This window comes from Caretta caretta, chromosome 10 (assembly GCF_965140235.1).
Source record: "Caretta caretta isolate rCarCar2 chromosome 10, rCarCar1.hap1, whole genome shotgun sequence".
NCBI lineage: Eukaryota > Metazoa > Chordata > Testudines > Cheloniidae > Caretta > Caretta caretta.
The window spans coordinates 59,968,725-59,991,242 of NC_134215.1; the positions used below are offsets into that span (position 1 = coordinate 59,968,725).

The 22,518-nt window shown below is 43.7% G+C and overlaps 1 protein-coding gene across 1 annotated transcript in view; it reads left to right on the top strand.

The window, feature by feature from the left end:
- The window catches only part of RFX7 (regulatory factor X7), a 118,126-nt gene that overhangs the window by 84,053 nt on the left and 11,555 nt on the right, over positions 1–22,518 (top strand). Inside the window, exons 5-7 of the mRNA XM_075133065.1 lie at positions 5,967–6,083; positions 8,688–8,772; positions 9,525–9,732. Coding sequence (XP_074989166.1) covers positions 5,967–6,083; positions 8,688–8,772; positions 9,525–9,732 — 410 coding nt within the window. The remainder of the gene's footprint in view (positions 1–5,966; positions 6,084–8,687; positions 8,773–9,524; positions 9,733–22,518) is intronic.

Below are 22,518 nucleotides of genomic sequence, written 5' to 3' on the forward strand. Positions count from 1 at the left end.
CTGCGTCTTTTCGTACAAGTAAAACAGGAACTGACTGAGGAGATATCTGAGCCATTAGCGATTATCTTTGAGAAATCATGGAAGATGGGAGAGATTCCAAAAGACTGGAAAAGGGCAAATCTAGTGCCAATCTACAAAAAGGGAAATAAGGACAACCTGGGGAATTACAGACCAGTCACCTTATCTTCTGAACCTGGGAAGATAATGGAGCAAATAATTAAGAAATCAATTTGCAAACACCTAGAAGATAATGAGGTGATAAGTAACAGTCAGCATGTATTTGTCAAGAACAAATCGTGTCAAATCAACCTGATAGCTTTTTTTGACAGGGTAACAAGCCTTGTAGATGGGGGGAAGCAGTAGGTATGGTATATCTTGACTTTAGTAAGGCTTTTGATACTGTCCCGCATGACCTTCTCATAAACAAAGTAGGGAAATACAACCTAGATGGAGTTACTATAAGGTGGGTGCATAACTGGTTGGAAAATTGTTCCCAGAGAGTAATCATCAGTGGTTCACAGTCATGCTGGAAGGGCATAGCAAGTGGGGTCCCGCAGGGATCGGTTCTGGGTCTGGTTCTGTTCATTATCTTCATCAATGATTTAGATAATCGCATGGAGAGTACACCTATAAAGTTTGCAGATGATACCAAGCTGGGAGGGGTTGCAAGTGCTTTGGAAGACAGGATTAAAAATTCAAAATGAACTGGACAAACTGGAGAAATGGTCTGAAGTAAATAGGATGAAATTCAATAAGGACAAATGCAAAGTACTCCACTTAGGAAGGAACAATCAGTTGCACACATACAAAATGGGAAATGACTGCCTAGGAAGGAGTACTTTGGAAAGGGATCTGGGGGGCATGGTGGATCACAAGCTAAATATGAGTCAACAGTGTAACACTTTGCAAAAAAAGCAAACATCATTCTGGGATGTATTAGCAGGAGTGTTATAGGCAAGACATGAGAAGTAATTCTTCCTCTGTACTCGGGGCTGATTAGGCCTCAACTGGAGTATTGTGTCCAGTTCTGGGCGCCACATTTCAGGCAAGATGTGAAGAAAGTCCAGAGAAGAGCAACAAAAATGATTAAAGGTCTAGAAAACATGACCTATGAGGGAAGATTGAAAAAAATGGGTTTGTTTAGTCTGGAGAAGAGAAGACTCAGAGGGGACATACTAACAGGTTTCAAGTACATAAAAGGTTGTTACAAGGAGGAGGGAGAAAAATTGTTGTTCTTAACCTCTGAGGATAGGACAAGAAGCAATGGGCTTAAATTGCAGCAAGGGAGATTTAGGTTGGACATTAGGAAAAACTTCCTAACTGTTAGGGTGGTTAAACACTGGAATAAATTGCCTAGGGATGTGGAATCTCCATCATTGGAGATTTTTAAGAGCAGGTTAGACAAACACCTGTCAGGGATGATCTAGATAATACTTAGTCCTGCCTTGAATGCAGGGGACTGGAATAGATGACCTCTTGAGGTCCCTTCCAGTTCTACGAGGGTGAGCCAGGCACTATCTTCACATTTAAACATTCTAAGGGAGAACGCATGCACACGCTGTCGTGAGGGTCCTTCCCCCTGGATTGGGCTCTTCCGTGCTCAGGCTGAGGCGACTTGTGGGAGAGTCAAGAAGGGTCATGTGCCCCCCTTTCCCCTCCCCAGCAGCCAGTCTGAGCGGGGAGAGGAAGGGACAGGGCCAGAGCCTCTTCCAGCTCCACTGCCTGGGAGGCTGTCCGGTGCAGCGCAGGGTCCCGGCTGACTGGGAGAGCACTTGGCTGCGGCAGCAGCAGCAGGCTGCCCCCCACCCAGTCTTGGCTTCCGGGGACAGCGGCTGAGCTAGCCTGAGCCCCCATCCCCAGCCAGGCTCTCGCAGCCAGCCGCTGCTGCGCACCCAGCGTAATGGCTGCGAGAGAGCCAGCAGCCTGGCTGGGGAGGGGAGCAGTGCCAGCCTGCCCCCTGCCCAGGCACACCTTCTGGGGACAGGAGCTGACTCCTGAGCATGCTGCGGGAGGGGCCCCCAACTTGCTCAGATGCTATCCCGGACGGCAAGCCTGGGCAGGAGGCAGCCCACTGCTGCCACAGCCAGGCACTCTCCCGGGCCGTTGCTGCCCTGCACCAGGTAGCATCTGGGAGTGGCTCTGTCGCCCGGCTCTGGGTGCCAGGAGGAGCTGGCACAGTGGGAGGACAGAACCGCCCTCCCCGGTAACATAGGATGAGGAGAGCACGGGGCCCAAGGAGGAGATACGTAGTGAGGTCACATGTCCTCCCCATCAGTTGTCTTGCAGCATAGTTGGACCCCCTGATGCATATCCCTCCTCCTCTTCAGCCCCTCCAAGGTATCCACAGTGGTCTGCGGGTTTCTGATAGGGTCTCTGCCAGGGCATGCAGCTCATTGTAAAAGCAGCAGGTCTACAACCCAGAACCAGATCAGTTATTAGCCTCCCTGCCCTTGCGATATGCCTAATGCGGTTCGTTCGCTTTCATGTGACACTGCTGCTAATCCCAGTCATATCCTTTTGTCTGCATCCGCAGCGCAATCGTTTCATAGATGTCCATGTTTCTATGGCTTGTCCATAGCTGTGTCTGCCCAGTCTCTTTTCCTCAGAGGCCCAGGAGAGCCAGTGTCCCTTGTCTGCTTGTAAAGAATCAGGGCCTGCAGCAGAGCTAGTCTCCGGGCAGCCTCATTAGTACAGATGATCTGTAGCAGGCTGCCTACTTAGCCACATCATCTGTTTGGCTACAGCGGCCAGCGGGCTGGTTCTAGCCAGCACTAGAAGCAGCTCGCTGGCTTGTCCACGCTCCTGCTGACCACTCTCTCTGCTCCTTCGTTACATGGTTCCTGCAGCTCCTGCCTTCTACCCAGCCTTGCCTCTGTCCTGCCCCAGCCTTGAACCCTCCCCCCTTTGTCTGCTGCCCTGCTTGCTCCAGTTCCTCCTTCCAGTTTGACCTTTGGCTCTGGCTCCAGACTCTGGCTTGACCCTTGGTTCTGGTATCCATTTCCTGCCTTCTCATTTGACCTTGGACTTTGGCTCCAAACTACAGATGTCTGCTCCAACCGCTAGGCCTGATGCCCACTCTGACCACTATGCTAGACTGCCTTTGTCCCAGTTTGTTGACATTACTCCAGGCAGGACCACATCTAGAGTGCATAGCCAGCATGATTGATTGAGCTTTTGACCACAACACAGAAGAGCTGCTAGGTGTGCTCACCAAGCTGGGCAATCAGGAAAAGCCATTTCAAAAATATGCAGGTGTATACAAGGGGGAGGGTGGCTTCCAGTCTTTATGACCCTGGACAGTGGAAGTCACAATTGTGACCAGAGCAGTCAGCGTCAGGCATTGTGGGACAGCTGCTGGATGACTGTTAGGATCAACATAGGTCAGGCAGCATCTACATTCGCCCTACATTGACTAGAGTATGTTGAGCATGGTTCAATGCTATTTGGGACGGTAGTGTTACTGTGTCACCACTTACGCTGGCAGGAGACAAATTTCATGCACAAATAAGTTGTCAGAAGGCAACGTATGTCAGCCTAAGTTTGTAGCGTAGACCAGGCTTTTGAGTAGTCCAAGAATTTTCTTGGACTCCCAGCACCCTGGACTTTTATGTTTCCACCATTCTCTTTCACCTAAATAAAGCAAAAAGCATGAGATGATCTTGTCCCAAGAGAAACCTACTAGAGGGGCCAGCAAATCGTGCAAGGCTGAGCTCTCTGAATTTTACTGCAATCATCCCATCGCTTTGGGGGAGTGTAGAAGGGGAAATGGAGATCCTCTGGTGAGAGACGCCTCAGTTGTGTGGCAGCAGAGGCTTCCAGATGGATGACTGAATCCTCCCAGCTTCTCTGTTGGCTGCCTCCCCATGTCGGTATGGCTTGGGTTAAGTCATGCTGACTGACAGCAGCTACAGAGGAGCTCACTGAGGGTTAATGCTTTTTGTACTCCTTTCTTCCTTTGTATCTCCCAGGGCAGATTACTGGATCTGGGTACCCTCCACTCATGGAAATGGAGGTCATTATCTACCAATCCTGTATACTCTCTGATCTCATAATGATAATGATGCAAAACATGAATAGCAGATATTTGTTCAGTAATACGTGGGACCTTGACTGTCGTAGGGCTGCTTTACATGTTTCCTCTCAGTTCTATGGACTGATCACCTGCCTGCATTCTCCCCCATGTGTAAGGTGCTGGCCCTCCCCCCTAGATCAGAAAGAAGTTTTTACAGGCACCATTTTGTTCTCCATACTTCTAACTTACACAAAATAACAAACACAAAAACAGTTCCTCAACCCACTCTGTGCTGCAGCTCCCAGAGGCCTGTCTCCTCTCATATCTCCTGTTACTCCCTCTCTACTGAGCTCTTTCAGCCCTTTACAGGGCTCACTTGATCCCTTCCCATTTGGGTCTCATAAATTCAACAGATCTGAGTGGCCCAGGTCTCCTGGTCCTTAAAGGAGCAGGCCACCCTGTTATATTGACAGTGAAAATATGGTTTGCTTGTATCCCAGCATCTCTTCAATCATCCACATTTGTCATGATTTCAGAAGGGAGCCTTTGGTTGACATATTGATATACAGAAAATCACTGCTATTTAGTGCCATTGTTATTCTTGCTGAAGCAGGTGGTACTGGGAATGAAACTCCAGTTTCTGGAGTGCTGTAGCATCTGTAAGTTAGTTTCTCTAATCTATAGAATCATTGTGCTTTCTCTGTTTATTTTCAGCTAGAAAGCTTTTTGTTACATGCATAAAAGCTGAATTTTGCTGGCCTAGATGTGCTTTGTGCTGTTTAGTTAGAATACCAGGCACTGTGGTTTGTGAAAAGGTTCTGTATAAGTACATACAGATTTCGACATAATGATTTAAGAACTTACTATGTGGGTATGGTTCCAAAACAGCTTCCATTATTTCCTGCTTTAACATGCTTCTTATTTTCCAGAACATTCACATTTTAGATTGAAATGATCCATTCTTGTTCTCTTGTTTTTGTTCAAGGTCACATTTTTGCGGGGAGAGGAATGGATGTTAGAGCAAAATTCCTTCTGCTGTTTTCTGAGTATTGGAGGAATGTGGAAAAGATACAACCATGCTTCGATCAGTATAGCTTATTTCCCTAAATGTACAGGAATATTCTATACAGATATAAGCATTGTTGAACCAATATCACTAGGTCACATTATGGGATTGCACTGCTATCTTTTTCTAAACCAATAATTGTTACAGTACAAAAACTCTATGTAGACCAGCCCTGGATTAACAGGGGCCTGCCAAACCCATACAACCAGTTTTAAACTTATAGAAGTGTGTCCACACAGGGGTTTGCACCAGTTTAACTAAACTGGCTTAATTAAACCAGGGCAAGTTTGTGTGAAGACAAACTCCTACAGGGCTCTGTGGCTAATTAGCTATTCCCCATTAGTACTAATATCCCAGATGAGTTTATTAAATTAAGTTCTAACCTTTTTGGAGTTTTCATATGCAGGGTCTTCCACTCTGTTGACATATAAGCAAAATCTCTCACCCTCTGTTTTTCGACTATTCATACATGGCCTCACACCTTGTGACACCCAAGCAATTTTAACCCATGTTATTGACCAGTCAGATTTCTTCTTTTATCCAAGCCATGTCTTAAATATATGTAATGAAACATGTTGAAATAATAACCAAATTGTACAGCAAATCCTAACCATTCTCCAGATAATGTCACTGTGTATTAAATCTCCACATGACTTGCCTTTGAACCTGAAAGAGTACAAGGCAGAAACGACAGTATTAACAGCTCTGTTTATGCATTTTTAATGTATTCAGTTCATTGTGGATAGATTCATTAATGTTAAATGTGGTTCTAAATATGGATGGGTCTGAGGGTTTTTTGTTTTGAAGCCTTTGATGGAAGTCTAATGTGTAGGATGGCCTTTTGCATTAATACCAGTTTCATTCACATTTTCTTTCCCTGTCTTTCAGGAGCTATTGTGACAATCTTGGCTACCATCCTTTAAGTGCTGCTGACTTTGGAAAGATCATGAAAAATGTCTTTCCAAATATGAAGGCCCGCCGTCTGGGCACAAGAGGCAAATCAAAATATCCTTTGCTAGAATGCTTTTCAGTAATCTCTTCTGCGCTTGCTTGAAGAACATCTGTTGTTGTAGCTCAACTACCAGCTAAATTTAGAAGTAAAATTAAATCAAGAAATGAAAACAATTTCCCCAAAGTGCTTTGTAGAATACTTGGAAATTTGTTAATCTTCTGTTGTTAAGATGTAAGACGAGTCTTCAGAAATTTTGTGTCTGTTTGAGTTCATCTGATTCTAAATGTTTAGTTGTTCCTGTAGTTATTTACCTTGAAAAATAAAAAGAAGGGTCTTAGATAAAACAACTTGCATTAGATGCATGCAATACCTTTTATGCTGTAATAACACAAGTAAGGAGAATTATGATCTTAACTTCCTTGTCCTGTACCAGATCAGTAATCTGAGAAATTAATATGAAGCCATTGATGCCTCTTAAGCCATATTAAATTGTTGTTTAAAATTGCCACCTCTCACTCCAAAGAAGTGCTCAGGCTACAGAGCACTGTTTTTTGGTAGGGGGAAAGAAAGGTTAATTGTTGCTTAAAAGAGGAGAGGAATGAACTGGATGTCAGTGAGGAAGGCGTTCCGCATGCAAGAATCCACGAAAGCAATAACACAATTAACTGGTGACCTAAGATGTAACTTGGGATACCTGAAAGGATGATGTCAGAGCACAAATAGGTATCTCTACTATAGACAGGGCTATGCACAGGTAAAGGCATTAAAAAAGCCATCAGGCCCAACCTTATGTCATCCCATCACTTAACAGGCAGCCAATGTGAAGAACTCAGGTCAAGCATAATATGAAAAAGTTTGCTCTAGCCAGTGTGGAAACGTGCTGCATTATCATCATGAGCAAGCAGTGAAAAAGCCCTGCCAGGAAGGAATTGCAGTTGAAGAAAATTGTTGATGCCTGTCACCCAACGCAGCTGGGGATGAGGGGTTTGGGATGTGGGAGGGTCTCAGGGCTGGGGCAGAGGGTTGGGCTGCGGGGGTGAGGACTGAGGGGTGGGGCCAGGAATGAGGGGTTCTGGGTATGGGAGGGTGCTCTGGGCTGGGGCAAGGGGTTGGGGTGTAGGAGGGAGTCAGGGCTATGGGGTGGGGCCTGGGATGAGGGGTTTGGGGTGCAGGAAGGGATTCTGGGTGGGGGCGGTCAGGGCTGGGGCAGGGGATTGGGGTGCAGGAGGAGGTCAGGGCTCTGGGCTGGGGGTGCAGGCTCTGCGGTGGGGGCAGGGATGAGGGGCTTGAGGTGCAGGAAGGGGTCCAGGTGTGGGGGGGCTAAGGGCTGGGGCAGGAGGTTGGGGTGCGGACTTCCCTCCGGCAGCCGTGGTGCAGAGCAGGCTTCCCGCCAGTCCTGGGACCGTGGACCACACTGCTCCCCGGAAGCGGTCAGCAGCAGGTCTGGCTCCTAGGCGGTGGTGTGCAAGCAGCTCCACACGGCTCTCACCCGCAGGCACCGCCCCCATCCCCCAGGCTCCCATTGGCCTGGAACCGGCCAATGGGATTGTGGAGCTGGTGCTCGGGGCGGGAGCAGCGTGCTGAGCCCTGTGGCCCACCTGCCTAGACGCCAACCCACTGCTGGCTGCTTCCGGGGCACACGCGGTGTTGGGACAGGTAGGTACTAGCCTGCCTTAGCTGGGCAGCACCACTGATGGGACTTTTAACGTCCCAGTTGGCGGTGCTGACCAGAGCCGCTAGGATCCCTGGGTGCTGAGCAAGGCGACCCAGTGCCTTACATGCTGCAACCCAGTACTGGGACGTGACCCAAACTTTGAAAAACACTGGACTAGATTATCACACTGGACCCTTCTGGCCTTGGAATCTGTTTAAGGAGAGACTTCAGTGCTTAGTTGGTAGCAGTTAACTATATATGCCCTCTAGTTTAAAGAGTCAGTGCTTCATGTAATAGGAAATCGGAAAATTACGAATAAAAAAATCATTCTCTTATCAAGTCAGGATGATTAAAATATGGTCTTATCTTGTAAAGGGGTGTTAATCTACCAGAGAGAGGCATAAAAAGAACCAATGGCTGGAAGTTAAAACTAGGCAAATTCAAATTAGAAATAAGACACACATTTTTAACAAGGAGGGTGATGATTAACCATTGGGACCACCTATCCAGGGAAGTGGTGAATTCTGCATCTCTTGAGGTCTTGAAATTCAGATTGGATACCTTACTGGGTACCCAAACACCAGTACTTGGGCTCAATACAGGAGTAACTGGTTGAAATTGTTTGGCCTGTGTGATGCAGGAGGTCAAACTACATGATCTAATGATCCCCTTTGGCCTTTAAATCCATGAAACGTACCAAGGGCCTGCAAATGACACCATTTAGGCAGACTGCTGTGCTCACATGGAACCCCACTGACTTCATTTGGACTCCAGGGGGGTACAAGACTCTACCCATGCGGATGACAGTGCAGGACTGGGGTCCATCATTTACGCTGTTTTGATTACTGGCTTAATGTAAAGGATTTTTTAATGTAATGCCAACAAGTGTGGGGCCTTTTGCTTATAAAGTCCATATTTGGAAAGCAGAAGAGTGTTTGAAAACATTTGTCATTTTGTTACAAATCAAGGAGCAGAGAATATTTAAACCTTAATTTGTGATCACATATTGCTACAGTGGACTGAGGAAGAAAGCTTTTGTGCATATGCCAACACTGCCCAACCTTGGCTTCCATAAAACTGGAGATGGGGTACAGTATCTACATATGTATTTGTACAAACTAACTTTTACCATAGTTTCTTGTAATATTTAACATTATTGAAACAAAAAACATTTCATAAGAAGTATACAGCTAAAGAGCTGTGCAGTTTAAATATATATATATATATATATAAGATTTTCTTTTTACAAAACTCTCATATCCCAAAACAAGCCTAGTTGGATTTGCTTTAAACTTAAGTAACAATTGGAATGCTATTAATAAAAATGATGATCTGATTTAGCAGCTCTTCACAGTGTCACCGCCTACAAATTATTATTTGTTAAATTCATAATTCTCTGTGTATTTTTGCCTTCACTATAAAAAACCCAAAAGATCAGTGTTAGAAAGGGAGCAGGAGTCACAATGACGTAAACATCTTCCAGATAACAGGTGGCATGCTAAATTGGTAGGCTCAGAAGAAAAGTAGCAAAACATTAAAAATGCTTTGCTAATTTTAGTTTGGCTTTTCATGCCAGGGGCATTGGATTGTGGGTAGTGAAAGCACTGGAATTACTCATGCAGTATTCTTCCAGAATGGCAATAGTAACGTAACATCATGTCTCTGCTTGTGCACAAGTGGTAGGAAAATATTGATGTGTTTCATCTTGGATAATACTGATCTAGATGTAGAATGTATAGATTTTTTTTAATTAAGTAAATGTGTACATTGCTGTATCATCATTTGCTCTAGGGTTCTCATTGCTTTTTAATAACTGAGCTTTGCTTTTTCTTTGCATTAGTTGGAAGGGTCAGATCCGTCAGGGCAACTACAAAGTGCTGATGAGGAAGTTGTGTCAGCTGCCTGTCGACTTGTGTGCGAATGGGCCCAGAAAGTCCTAAGCCAGCCATTTGATTCAGTCTTGGATTTAGCTCGTTTCCTTGTCAAAAGTCACTACATCGGCACCAAATCAATGGCAGCTTTAACTGTAATGGCAGGGGCGCCAGCAGGTAATGGGTTAACTCTTATTTCTGAACCTCTGGGATGGGTAATCTCTTATTTTAGAAGAAAATTTATGCATTTTGTGTAATGATGACTTTTTAAATTTAAATAGGGAGAATTTAAATAGGGAGAACTGGGGAGACTGGGTGATCCAGGACTAGCAGTTGGATACAGAATTTGCCATCTCTGTCACACGTTGGAATGTGGCCCAGTTGAGGAGTGACTGAAAGATACGTTAGTCTGATGATCATTAGGTGAAATGAGTTAGTAGTGTGAGTCCAGTCCGTAATGAGTAAGCATCCACTTCACTAACACCCTGGTTCCAGAAAGCCCCCATACCTTATGCATGTCCTGAATAGCGATGGATTTAAACAAATATTAAAGTGCTTTGACTGAAGCAGAGTCTAAATTGCTGACTTGGTTGGGTCCCTTGTTGGCTGGCTGAGCGTGGAGGCCTAGGGATTGAAGTTGCAAAGCCCTGCAGTGGACTTGGAGGGCTGGAAAGGGGAAGCATGAATTGCTATTGCCTGTGTTGTGCCTCTTCTGTGACTTTAGTTTCCGAGGCTCTTACAATGGCTCCTTTCACCAGTGCTATAAGAGGAGAAAGTTACTATGACTATTTTTGCTGCAGTTGAGATTTTTATGTTTGTTAGTTGTAAGGAAAGGGAGTGGAGATGTTGAGTAAAATATTGTCACATCTGGTTGGACCAGTTTTCTACCTGGGAAGAGAGAGAAGCCTTTACATAAACTATGGTTTACAGTCACTGGGATTATTTCATGGGGACTGTGGAACCCCGATTGCTGCCAAAAGGACTACTACTCTGAAATCCAGTGAGCATCTAAACAGTAGAGAAAGGAGGTGACAGGAGGAATATTTGGCTACATTAATGTTAATTGTGACAGTACACATGGTACAATCTGGAGTGATGGACAGTTTTCCCCCTCAATTCTTCGACCTGGGGTGCCTTTTAGACTGGTTCACTGTGAGAGCAACCACTCCTTGTTTGCCCGCACACAGCCTCCAGCATGTAAATTGCTCATATACTGTATGAGTGTTCTAGCCAGCCACTCCTGAATTATGTTACAGAGCAACACCAGCAGATTCCCAGTCCCAGACTTGTCCCCAAAAATTTGCATCTTGTATTGCCCAGTACCCTCCTAAACAATGCAAGCTCATAGAAAGTCCATCATTTTATTAATAGAAAATGATAGGCACAAATCTTCTCATCTCAAAGAGAGTTCCCCAATAGGGTTGCCAACTTTCTAATTGCTGACAACCGGACCCCCCCACCCCCCAGCCCTGCCACCTGCTTCACCTCTTCCCCCAAGGTCCCACCCTTGCTCTGCCTCTTCCCTTGAGGCCCCGCCCCCCATTGCTTGCTGCTCTTCACCCTCCCCCTTCTTTGTAGCTGGATCATCTTCACCTCCCTCCCTGCCCCCCCCCCCCCCTCCCAGCTGGGCTCCTTCTGCTCTGGAGCTGCAGCCTGATGCGGGGCCGCCTGCCCACAAGATGCAGGTAGGAGGTGGCCCCAGCTGAGCAGCGGCTAGCATGTGTTGATGACCCGCGCATCCTTCCTTCTCCACCCACAATAACTGGACTTTTAGTGTCCAGTCAGTACATCTGACCAGACACTGCCAGGTCCCCTTTTCAATCAACTGGACACCTGGCAACCTTATTCCCCAAACACTTCAATCCAAACACACTGGCTTAGATAAAACAATAAAACAAATTTATTAACTACAGAAAAACAGATTTTAAGTGTTTACAAGTAATGAGGCATAAAAATCAGAATTTGGTTACAAGAAAATAAGAGGTAAAACGCAACTAATATCTAACTTAACAAGCTAAAGTTAATTCCAAGTAAAATGTCTCTCTCACCACATGATTTTGCACTTTTACTGGCTGGATGCCTTTCAGCCAGAAACTCTCCCCCAATCCAATGCTCCTTTCCTTCTCTTTCAGGCATTGTAGATGTTGTGGGCAGCAAGAAAGGGAGGAGAGATAATCTGAGGAATTTGGTCCCCTTTTTTTATAACAATTCTCTTCATTGAGAATTATCTTCTGCTGGGGTTCAGGTGACAGAGAGTCTGTGGGACGGGAACTTCCAGCTGTTTCTTTGCCAACATGTAAATTTCTCTCACAGCCTTCTTGCCAAAGAATGGCTGCTTAACCAGGTGATAGTCCATTTGATTATGCTGATGCCTGGCTAGCCTTTTATCTCTGGAGAACTAGTTTGAAGCGGTTTCCCTAGACTTGGAACATGTATTATACAGTAGAATTTTTTAACTTTACATGCAACGTAGTAAAATATTTTACCAGGACAACGTTCAGCAGATTATGTTTTCAAATGATACCTCACATAGCATACTTTGTACAAAATTCATCATAGTCTTGTAAAAAGGGTGAACATAAGGATACAGATGTCACAAGCATCTGAACAGTAAAGGAGATGAAGTGAGGAATATTTGGCTACATTGTTACTAAAAGAATTCAGGGTGGCCTCTCTCAAATACATTTCCCCAGTCTCCAGAAACTGGTTATGAATTCACAATCTCATGGAGAGTGGGGGTAAATCCCCTGATTGAGGCATTTTACAGTCAGGATATAGCACTCTAGTTCAGCATGGACATTCAAGTTGGCATCCATTTCACAGGTGTTTCCAGAGTTTGTATGTAGAATTAAAGAACGTCTGTTCCCTTTCTGTACAGGAGAATTTCCTGAATACTGGTGGCTCTTTGAAAGCAACATATAGGGAGAATGCATATCAAATCGATTATGGATTTTTTAAAAGGATTTTTCAATTTAAACTAAATACATTTTTCCTTTAAAATGTAAAATGTTAAAAGTTGCATATGAAATCATGATAATCTGTGTTAAGCCTACATTTACTATTATGTATTAAAATAATTTAAAAAAATAAAAAGTTGCATCAGTGAACCTTCCTCAAATGAATTAAAGAGTGCTGCTTTTTTAATTTTATACAGAATCGGGGGGAAAACATGTTTATTGAGGTCAACGCAAGCTTTATAAATAGGTTACAATGTCATGCATTGCATTAAGTATCTGTTATTTTCAGTCTTACAGTGGAGCAAATGTTACTTACATTTTTCCAAATGTAAGTATTTTCAGTTTCTGTTGTATAAAAAAGCTTTTGACTTAATTACTTTTGATTTCATTTAAGTAGTAGGTGCACAGAGAATATTTTCTTCATTTGGTCTAGTTCATTCAAATTTGAGAAACCAATTGGGAGTTGAAAAAGTTGTGTTCCTCTTTCAGATTATGACTAAAAACCAGAATGAGATCTACTAATTCTAAAAACTTGAAGGAAATGGGGCTAAATTTTCAAAGTTAGTTAGGCCATAGACACACATCTGTATCTTTAGGCACCTAAATACTTTTGAAAATCTGACCCATGGTGACCAGAAACAATTCATTAACTCCACAGTTAATATTTCCTTTGTTTAATAAATCAGTTAGTTTTAAATGCAAAACATGTTTTGATGAACTTAACTTTTTTTCTTATGTATCCAGCACTTAAGGTAATATAATTTTACTAATAAATACCATTTAAAAATTCTGGTTTTGTACATTTTTAATTGAATTCCAGCTTCCATCCAAATGCAGTTTAAAACCAATTCTGAGTATAAAGTTATTATCTAGTAAATAAGAAATGCTTAATTAGAATCATAGAATATCAGAGTTGGAAGGGACCTCTGGAGGTCATCTAGTCCAACCCCCTGCCCAGAGCATGACCAATCCCAACTAAATCATCCCAGCCAGGGCTATGTCAAGCCTGGCCTTAAAAACTTCTAAGGAAGGGGATTCCACCACCTCCCTAGGTAACGCATTCCAGTGTTTCACCACCCTCCTAGTGAAAAAGTTTTTCCTAATATCCAACCTAAACCTCCCCCACTGCAACTTGAGACCATTACTCCTTGTCCTGTCATCTGCTATCACTGAGAACAGTCTAGATCCATCCTCTTTGGATCCACCTTTCAGGTAGTTAAAAGCAGCTATCAAATCCCCCCTCATTCTTCTCTTCCATAGACTAAACAATCCTAGTTCCCTCAGCCTCTCCTCATAAGTCATGTGTTCCAGACCCCTAATCATTTTTGTTGCACTTCCAATTTCTCCACATCCTTCTTGTAGTGTGGGGCCCAAAACTGGACACAGTACTCCAGATGAGGCCTCACCAATGTTGAATAGAGGGGAACGATCACGTCCCTCGATCTGCTGGCAATGCCCCTACTTATACACCCCAAAATGCCATTGGCCTTCTTGGCAACAAGGGCACACTGTTGACTCATATCCAGCTTCTCGTCCACTGTCACCCCTAGGTCCTTCTCTGCAGAACTGCTGCCTAGCCATTCGGTCCCTAGTCTGTAGCGGTGCATTGGATTCTTCCGTCCTAAGTGCAGGACTCTGCACTTGTCCTTGTTGAACCTCATCAGATTTCTTTTGGCCCAGTCCTCCAATTTGTCTAGGTCCCTCTGTATCCTATCCCTACCCTCCAGCGTATCTACCACTCCTCCCAGTTTAGACTCATCTGCAAACTTGCTGAGGGTGCAATCCAGACCATCCTCCAGATCATTTATGAAGATATTGAACAAAACCGGCTCCAGGACCGACCCTTGGGGCACTCCGCTAGATACCAGCTGCCAACTAGACATGGAGCCATTGATCACTACCCGTTGAGCCCGACAATCTAGCCAACTTTCTACCCACCTTGTAGTGCATCCATCCAGCCCATACTTCTTTAACTTGCTGACAAGAATACTGTGGGAGACCGTGTCAAAAGCTTTGCTAAAGTCGAGGAATAACACGTCCACTGCTTTCCCTTCATCCACAGATCCAGTTATCTCATCATAGAAGGCAATTAGATTAGTCAGGCATGACTTTCCCTTGGTGAATCCATGCTGACTGTTCCTGATCACTTTCCTCTCCTCTAAGTGCTTCAGAATTGATTCCTTGAGGACCTGCTCCATGATTTTTCTAGGGACTGAGGTGAGGCTGACCGGCCTGTAGTTCCCAGGATCCTCCTTCTTCCCTTTTTTAAAGATTGGCACTACATTAGCCTTTTTCCAGTCTTCCGGGACTTCCCCCGATCGCCATGAGTTTTCAAAGATAATGGCCAATGCCTCTGCAATTACATCCGCCAATTCCTTTAGCACTCTCGGATGCAACGTATTTGGCCCCATGGACTTGTGCACGTCCAGTTTTTCTAAATAGTCCCGAACCACTTCTTCCTTCACAGAGGGCTGGCCACCTCCTCCCCATTCTGTGCTGCCCAGTGCAGCAGTCTGGGAGCTGACCTTGTTCGTGAAGACAGAGGCAAAAAAAGCATTGAGTACATTAGCTTTTTCCACATCCTCTGTCACTAGGTTGCCTCCCTCATTCAGTAAGGGGCCCACACTTTCCTTGGCTTTCTTCTTGTTGCCAACATACCTGAAGAAACCCTTCTTGTTACTCTGAACATCCCTCGTTAGCTGCAACTCCAGGTGTGATTTAGCCTTCCTGATTTCATTCCTACATGCCCGAGCAATATTTATATACTCATCCCTGGTCATTTGTCCAATCTTCTACTTCTTGTAAGCCTCTTTGTGTTTAAGATCAGCAAGGATTTCACTGTTAAGCCAAGCTGGTCGCCTGCCATATTTACTGTTCTTTCTACACATCGGGATGGTTTGTCCCTGTAACCACAATAAGGATTGTTTAAAATACAGCCAGCTCTCCTTTCCCCCTCATGTTATTCCTTTCCCCCTCATGTTATTCTCCCAGGGGATCCTGCCCATCAGTTCCCGAAGGAAGTCAAAGTCTGCTTTTCTGAAGTCCACGGTCCGTATTCTGCTGCTTTCCTTTCTTCCTTGTGTCAGGATCCTGAACTCGACCATCTCATGGTCACTGCCTCCCAGGTTCCCATCCACTTTTGCTTCCCCTACTAATTCTTCCCGGTTTGTGAGCAGCAGGTCAAGAGCTCCGCCCCTAGTTGGTTGCTCCAGCACTTGCACCAGGAAATTGTCCCCTACAGTTTCCAAAAACTTCCTGGATTGTCTGTGCACCACTGTATTGCTCTCCCAGCAGATATCAGGATGATTGAAGTCACCCATGAGAACCAGGGCATGCGATCTAGTAGCTTCTGCGAGTTGCTGGAAGAAAGCCTCGTCCACCTCATCCCCCTGGTCCGGTGGTCTATAGCAGACTCCCACCATGACATCACCCTTGTTGCTCACGCTTCTAAACTTAATCCAGAGACTCTCAGGTTTTTCTGCAGTTTCATACTTGAGCTCTGAGCAGTCATACTGCTCCCTTACATACAGTGCAACTCCCCCACCTTTTCTGGCCTCCCTGTCCTTCCTGAACAGTTTATACCCATCCATGACAGTACTCCAGTCATGCGAGTTATCCCACCAAGTCTCTGTTATTCCAATCACATCATAATTCCCTGACTTTGCCAGGACCTCCAGTTCTCCCTGCTTGTTTCCCAGGCTTTGTGCATTTGTATATAGGCACTTGAGATAACCCGCTGATCGCCCCTCATTCTCAATATGAGGCAGGAGCCCTCCCCTCTCGCACGCTCCTGCTCATGCTTCCTCCCGGTATCCCGCTTCCCCACCTACCTCAGGGCTTTGGTCTCCTTCCCCTGGTGAACCTAGTTTAAAGCCCTCCTCACTAGGTTAGCCAGCCTGCTCGCGAAGATGCTCTTCCCTCTCTTCGTTAGGTGGAGCCTGTCTCTGCCTAGCACTCCTCCTTCTTGGAACACCATCCCATGGTCGAAGAATCCAAAGCCTTCTCTCTGACACCACCTGCGTAGCCATTCATTGACTTCCACGATTCGACGATCCCTACCCCGGCCTTTTCCTTCCACGGGGAGGATGGACGAGAACACCACTTGCGCCTCAAACTCCTTTATCCTCCTTCCCAGAGCCACGTAGTCTGCAGTGATCCACTCAGGGTCATTCTTGGCAGTATCATTGGTGCCCACGTGGAGAAGCAGGAAGGGGTAGCGATCTGAGGGCTTGATGAGTCTCGGCAGACTCTCCGTCACATCACGAATCTTAGCCCTTGCAAGCAGCAGCTGTCTTCTCTGTTTTCCCGGTCAGGGCGGCAGATAGATGACTCAGTCCCCCTGAGGAGAGAGTCCCCGACCACCACCACCCGCCTCCTTCTCTTGGGAGTGGTGGTCGTGGAACCCCCAACATTAGGACAGTGCATCTCATGCCTTTCAACTGGTGGAGTCTCCTTCTGCTCCCTTGCCCCAGACGTATCATCTGGGTCACTCCCCGCAATGGTACCTGTGGAGAGAACATGAAAACGGTTACTTACCTGTATCTGCGTTGCTGGTACATGGACGTTCCCCCTTCTTCTGGAGGTCACGTTGCCAAATTTCATCACCGTCCTCCTGTCCCCGCTGCGCAGCCTGCTCTGAATCTTCAGAACCTTGTGCTCGTAGAAGCATATCCTGACGTCTGTCCAGGAAATCTTCAGTTTCTCTTATGCAACGCAGGGTCGATACCTGTTGCTCCAGACCTTGAACCTTCTCTTCCAATATGGAGACCAGCTTGCACTTTGTACACACAAAGTCGCTTCTGTCCTGTGGAAGAAAGACAAACATGGTACATCCAGTGCAGGTCAAACAGCTGAACACTCCCCATCCATATTACCTTCCTACTACGAGCTTCCTCAGGAGATGCAGTAATTACTCAGAGAAGTAGTTAAGATGTAAGCCTCAGTCGGCTCACCCCAGGCGAACTCCCAGGCAAACTCCTGCTGTTTGCTGCTCTGCTGTCCCCCGCTGCTCAGCTGGTTTGCGGAGCCGCCAGCTTTTTTAAACAGCCAGGCTCACCTGAAACAAAACACTCCCAACTCCCGCCCTTTTCAGCCAACTAATCAAGCACTCGCTCAAACTTTTAAGCTGCCCTCACTACAAACACTCCAATCCTCTCACCAAACACACACTCAGATACCCAGATACTCACCAACACAGATCCCAGGCAAACTCCTGCTGTTTGCTGCTCTGCTGTCCCCTGCTGCTCAACTGGTTCTCTGCCGCTCAGCTGGTTTGCAGAGCGCCGGCTTTTTTAAACAGCCAGGCTCACCTGAAACAAAACACTCCCAACTCCCGCCCTTTTCAGCCAACCAATCAAGCACTCGCTCCAACTTGCAAGCTGCCCTCATTACAAACACTCCGATCCTCTCACCAAACACACACTCACCAACACAGATCCCAGGCAAACTCCTGCTATTTGCTGCTCTGCTGTCCCCCGCTGCTCAGCTGCTCTAACAAAAAAAAGTAAAAAGAATCTGAATAAATGTATGTTGAGGCATATGATTGCTTAAATAAATGTGTATGTGCAAATTTAGTGTAAAGGCTATATTTGGTTTCACATCAATGTTAATGGTTATACAAACCAAGGGGAATCAACCTTTTTTGTAGAAAAATAACTAAAAAGTACAAATGCAAAACAAGATTACAACCAATAAAGGTTTCCTGGTTGCTGATTTAAATTAAGATTAAATTAAATCAGTTTGATTGACATCAGTGCACCCTGCTGCATATCAGCACTTGGATGGTGAATTGACTATCCCTTCCAGACTAGTCCCAGATGGGTTCTCAAAACACTTGAGATGGTGGATAAAAATCAATGATTTTTTAAAAAAAAAAAAATTTTAACGGATTTTTGTATTTAAATCGGATTTTGAGGAAAAAACTTATCTAAAGATAGTTTTAATTAAGATACATTGTAGCTCAAAGATATCTCATCATGGAATAGGGATTATAAATTTTAATTCTATAGTATGAGACAATATATTCATGTGATGTTTAAGAAAAGTTTTGTCAATGAGTTCCAATAGTTCATGGATTAGGGACCCAATCTTATGAGGTTCCAGGGGCTTCTATATAGATTATTTAGGTTAATCTTTCTATCTACCCAATGGGACTCAGTGCTCAGTCTAGAAGATACCATCAGAGATGCTTAGTTTTGCAGTTCTCAGACTGTGGATTTGTGTCTCCAGAGATAACATGCTTGTTAAGAGCAAAAATATTTTTAAGTAAATAATATATAGAGGTGAGAAATAACAGACCTCAACCCTGTTGTCCCTCTGCAAATTTGTGTACACAGAGTCAATCCCTTACCTCTGTCTAAAAGTGCAAAGTTTCAAAAAGTTCAATGACTAGAAGATTTTTGGGGGCGGAATAGATTTGGACAAGAAGAAGAAGTCTGGAGATAAATGTGAGAAGGGAGGGACAGGCAGTAGAAACAAAAGTGAAACTGTTTGAGCAGCATATTCCAGAAGTCTTGAGGTCTTTCTGAGTGTAGCCTTCATTGATTTGAGATTTACCATACCATTCTCTCACTAGAAGGGAAAACCTATAATGGCAGCAAGCCATAAAAGAGATCGAGTTTGGGAATATTTTAATGAAGTTCCTCTACCTGTGGGTAAGACAGGCAAGCGGGCAAAATGCAAACAGTGCAACAAAGAAATGCAAGGCCTGGTTGCCCGAATGAAACAACGTCATGAGAAGTGTTACTTCTCAGGAGGAAGCTGCATTGAAGATGATGAAAGGAACATGTCTGAACATGCAGGATAGTCAGGTTGGTAAACTTTTATTTCATACTTTTTCTTAAGGACTGCCTGTTTTCCTTCTGGACTATTCTTGAATTCTCATGTTTGAGCAAAAAATATAGGTGTTACTCTCTGGTACTATCATTTTAGATACAATTGTGATAAAAAATAAATAGCTGGAATAGGCAGATCTTCCTCCTTTTACAATTTCACCTTTAAAGTAGTACTGAGTGTCAGTGAATTCAGTGAGTAATACTAAATGAGCAGTGTGGTGGTAATAATTAAATAACTGCATTGACTTATTTTGTTTAGGAGAATCCATCCTCAACATACAGGATTCTGAAGACTATCCACCTTCAAGATCACCATCATTTTCTATAGTTTCAGAGTTATCTGCCAATGATAGTGTTTCAGTCTCATCATGTATGTCACATAGCCACAGTATATCACCTGTAGCAAAAAGAAAAAAAATCTCCATCATCCAGAAACAACCATAGATAAGTTTGTGATAAGAACCAGCAGATTACAAAAAGAGGTAATTGATGAAAAAATTGCCCCGTTTGTTTATGCAACAAACTCTCCTTTCCGTATGATTGAGAACTCACACTTCATTAATATGGTTCAGTCATTAAGACCAGGATACAGTCCACCGAACAGAGTATATGTCACAGGCAAATTGCTGGATAAAGTGTTTGAAAGAGAAATTGAGCAGTGTGCAAAAGGTCTAGAGCAGTGGTTCTTAACCTTTACTGCAGCCTGCACCCCTTTGGTTCTCAAAATATGTTCTCGCACCCCTTATCAAAAATCATTGAAGTAGGTCAGTTCTTTAAACCTAAATATATTTTTTTGTATATTACAGTAATTGTTAAAAAATGTAAATGTTAATGTTAATAAATACATAGGTTTGATGAAACAAAGTAGTTGTACTTATGTGCCTGTGCTTAATTTGTGTTTTTGATCATAGATCATAGAATATCAGGGTTGGAAGGGACCTCAGGAGGTCATCTAGTCCAACCCCCTGCTCAAAGCAGGACCAATCCCCAATTTTTGCCCCAGATCCCAAATGGCCCTCTCAAGGATTGAACTCAAAACCCTGGGTTTAGCAGGCTAATGCTCAAACCACTGAGCTATCCCTTCCCCCCATGATTTACCTTCTAAAAAATCTGACATGTCTCGCACCCCCAGAAAGGGCATCTTGCACCCCAGGTAAAGAACCACTGGTCTAGAGGGTGAAATTGTTAACCTGAGTCTTGATAGGTGGAGCAATGTCTGCAATGATCCTGTTGTATGTGCTTGTGTGACAACAAAAGAAGGGAATGTCTTCCTTACAGAAACAATTGATACATCAGGAAATGCACACACAGCAGAATCCTTACAAGAAGTAGCAGTAAAAGCTACAACAAACTGTGAAAAAAAATTCAAATGTCTAGTACACAGCTTGGTCACAGACAATGCTGCAAATGTATCCAAGATGAGAAGAAATTATTTAGAAGAGAGTGAAGAGAGTTCCCAAGCTACATATGGTTGCAGTGCTCATTTGATTTACCTCCTAGCCAAAGACTTCAGTGTTCCAGAATAAAGGCTAATGTTGTTGAAATTGCAAAATACTTCTGTAACAACCACTTTGCAGCAGCTGCTCTGAAAAAAGTGGGAGGAACCAAGCTAACTCTCCCACAAGACGTGCGATGGAACTCAGTAGCAGACTGTTTTGAGCACTGTATCAAGAACTGGCCTAATCTGATGACTGTTTGTGAACAAAATCGTGAAAAAATAGACGGCACTGTCACAGCCAAAGTTCTCAACACTGGGCTTAAGAGAAATGTTGAACACATGCTGAGTACCCTGACACCTATTTCTGTAGCCTTGAACAAAATGCACGGAAACAGCTGTTTTATTGCTGATGCTGTTGAAATTTGGAAGGAACTGAATGAGATCTTAAAAAGAGAAATGTGCAATGACAGAGTTAAATTACAAGCATTAAAAAAACGAATGGGGCAAGCACTATCTCCAGCTCATTTTCTTGCAAATATTCTCAATACTCGGCACCAGAGTCAAACCTTAACTGCTGAAGAAGAGGAGTTGGCTATGACATGGACAACCAGCAATCATCCCTCCATAATGCCAACTATAATAAAGTTCAGAGCTAAGGGCGAACCATTCAAGAAATGTATGTTTGCTGATGATGTTTTAAAGAAAGTCACACTAGTGAATTGGTGGAAGTCACTTAAGCACTTGGATTCAGAGACTGTTGAAGTGATAATCTCACTTTTAACAGCAGTAGCTTCTTCTGCTGGTGTAGAAAGAATATTTTTTTCCTTTGGACTAATTCATTCCAAATTGAGAAATCGTTTGGGACCTGAAAAAGCAGGAAAGCTTGTTTTTCTTTTCCAGATTACGAACAAACAGGAAAATGAAAGTGAAGACGACTGAGTTAGCTGCAGAAGCCAGTATTCTAAGTTTCTCATGTTGACTTGGCTGACATAGTCAATTTAATTTTTGTTGTTTTTTTTTTAAATATTTCATTTAACTATTTTAGTTTAAAACAATTTTAACAAAAACAAACCTGATTTTAAAAAACTTGAATGTTTAATTAAATTCAAAAATTCATATGCTTGTTTTGTTAAAATGTTATATGTTTGCTGTTGAACAAAAAAATCCAGAATACATAATGTTGTTTTAGTTAAATAAAACCATTTAAATGTCTGTCTGGTGATGTCCTCCTCCTAATACAGCATGGCAAGAAAATCCTCCAAATATTAATGATTAACCTGTTGAACTGGAGATAGTTCACTTCCCAGTGACTTCATAAATATCTGCTTCAGTTACCTTTGGTAAATGAAATAACCAGACAATCATTCGTTTTCTGATATAGCTGTAAAACTATCTGAAAAGTTTTCAAAATAAATCACTTTAAAAATGCACAGCGTGTACCTTCTAAAAATGAAACCTACATCTATCTCTGAGTTGTGAAGAATATGTGTATTAAGGTTATAACAACCAACAAGAATGCACTTTTATGTAGAAATCCATGATTAAATCGAGTCTTCCTGACTCGTGATTTAAATCATGATTTAAATCAATTTGATTTAAATCAAATCCAGCCTGACTTGAGAGCATGCATAACTTGAAGCGTATGATCAATGACATTAAAATCACGGGGACTATTCATATGCTTAAATTTAGGCATGTGCTTACATACTTCGTTGGAGCAGGGCTGTAGTAGCAC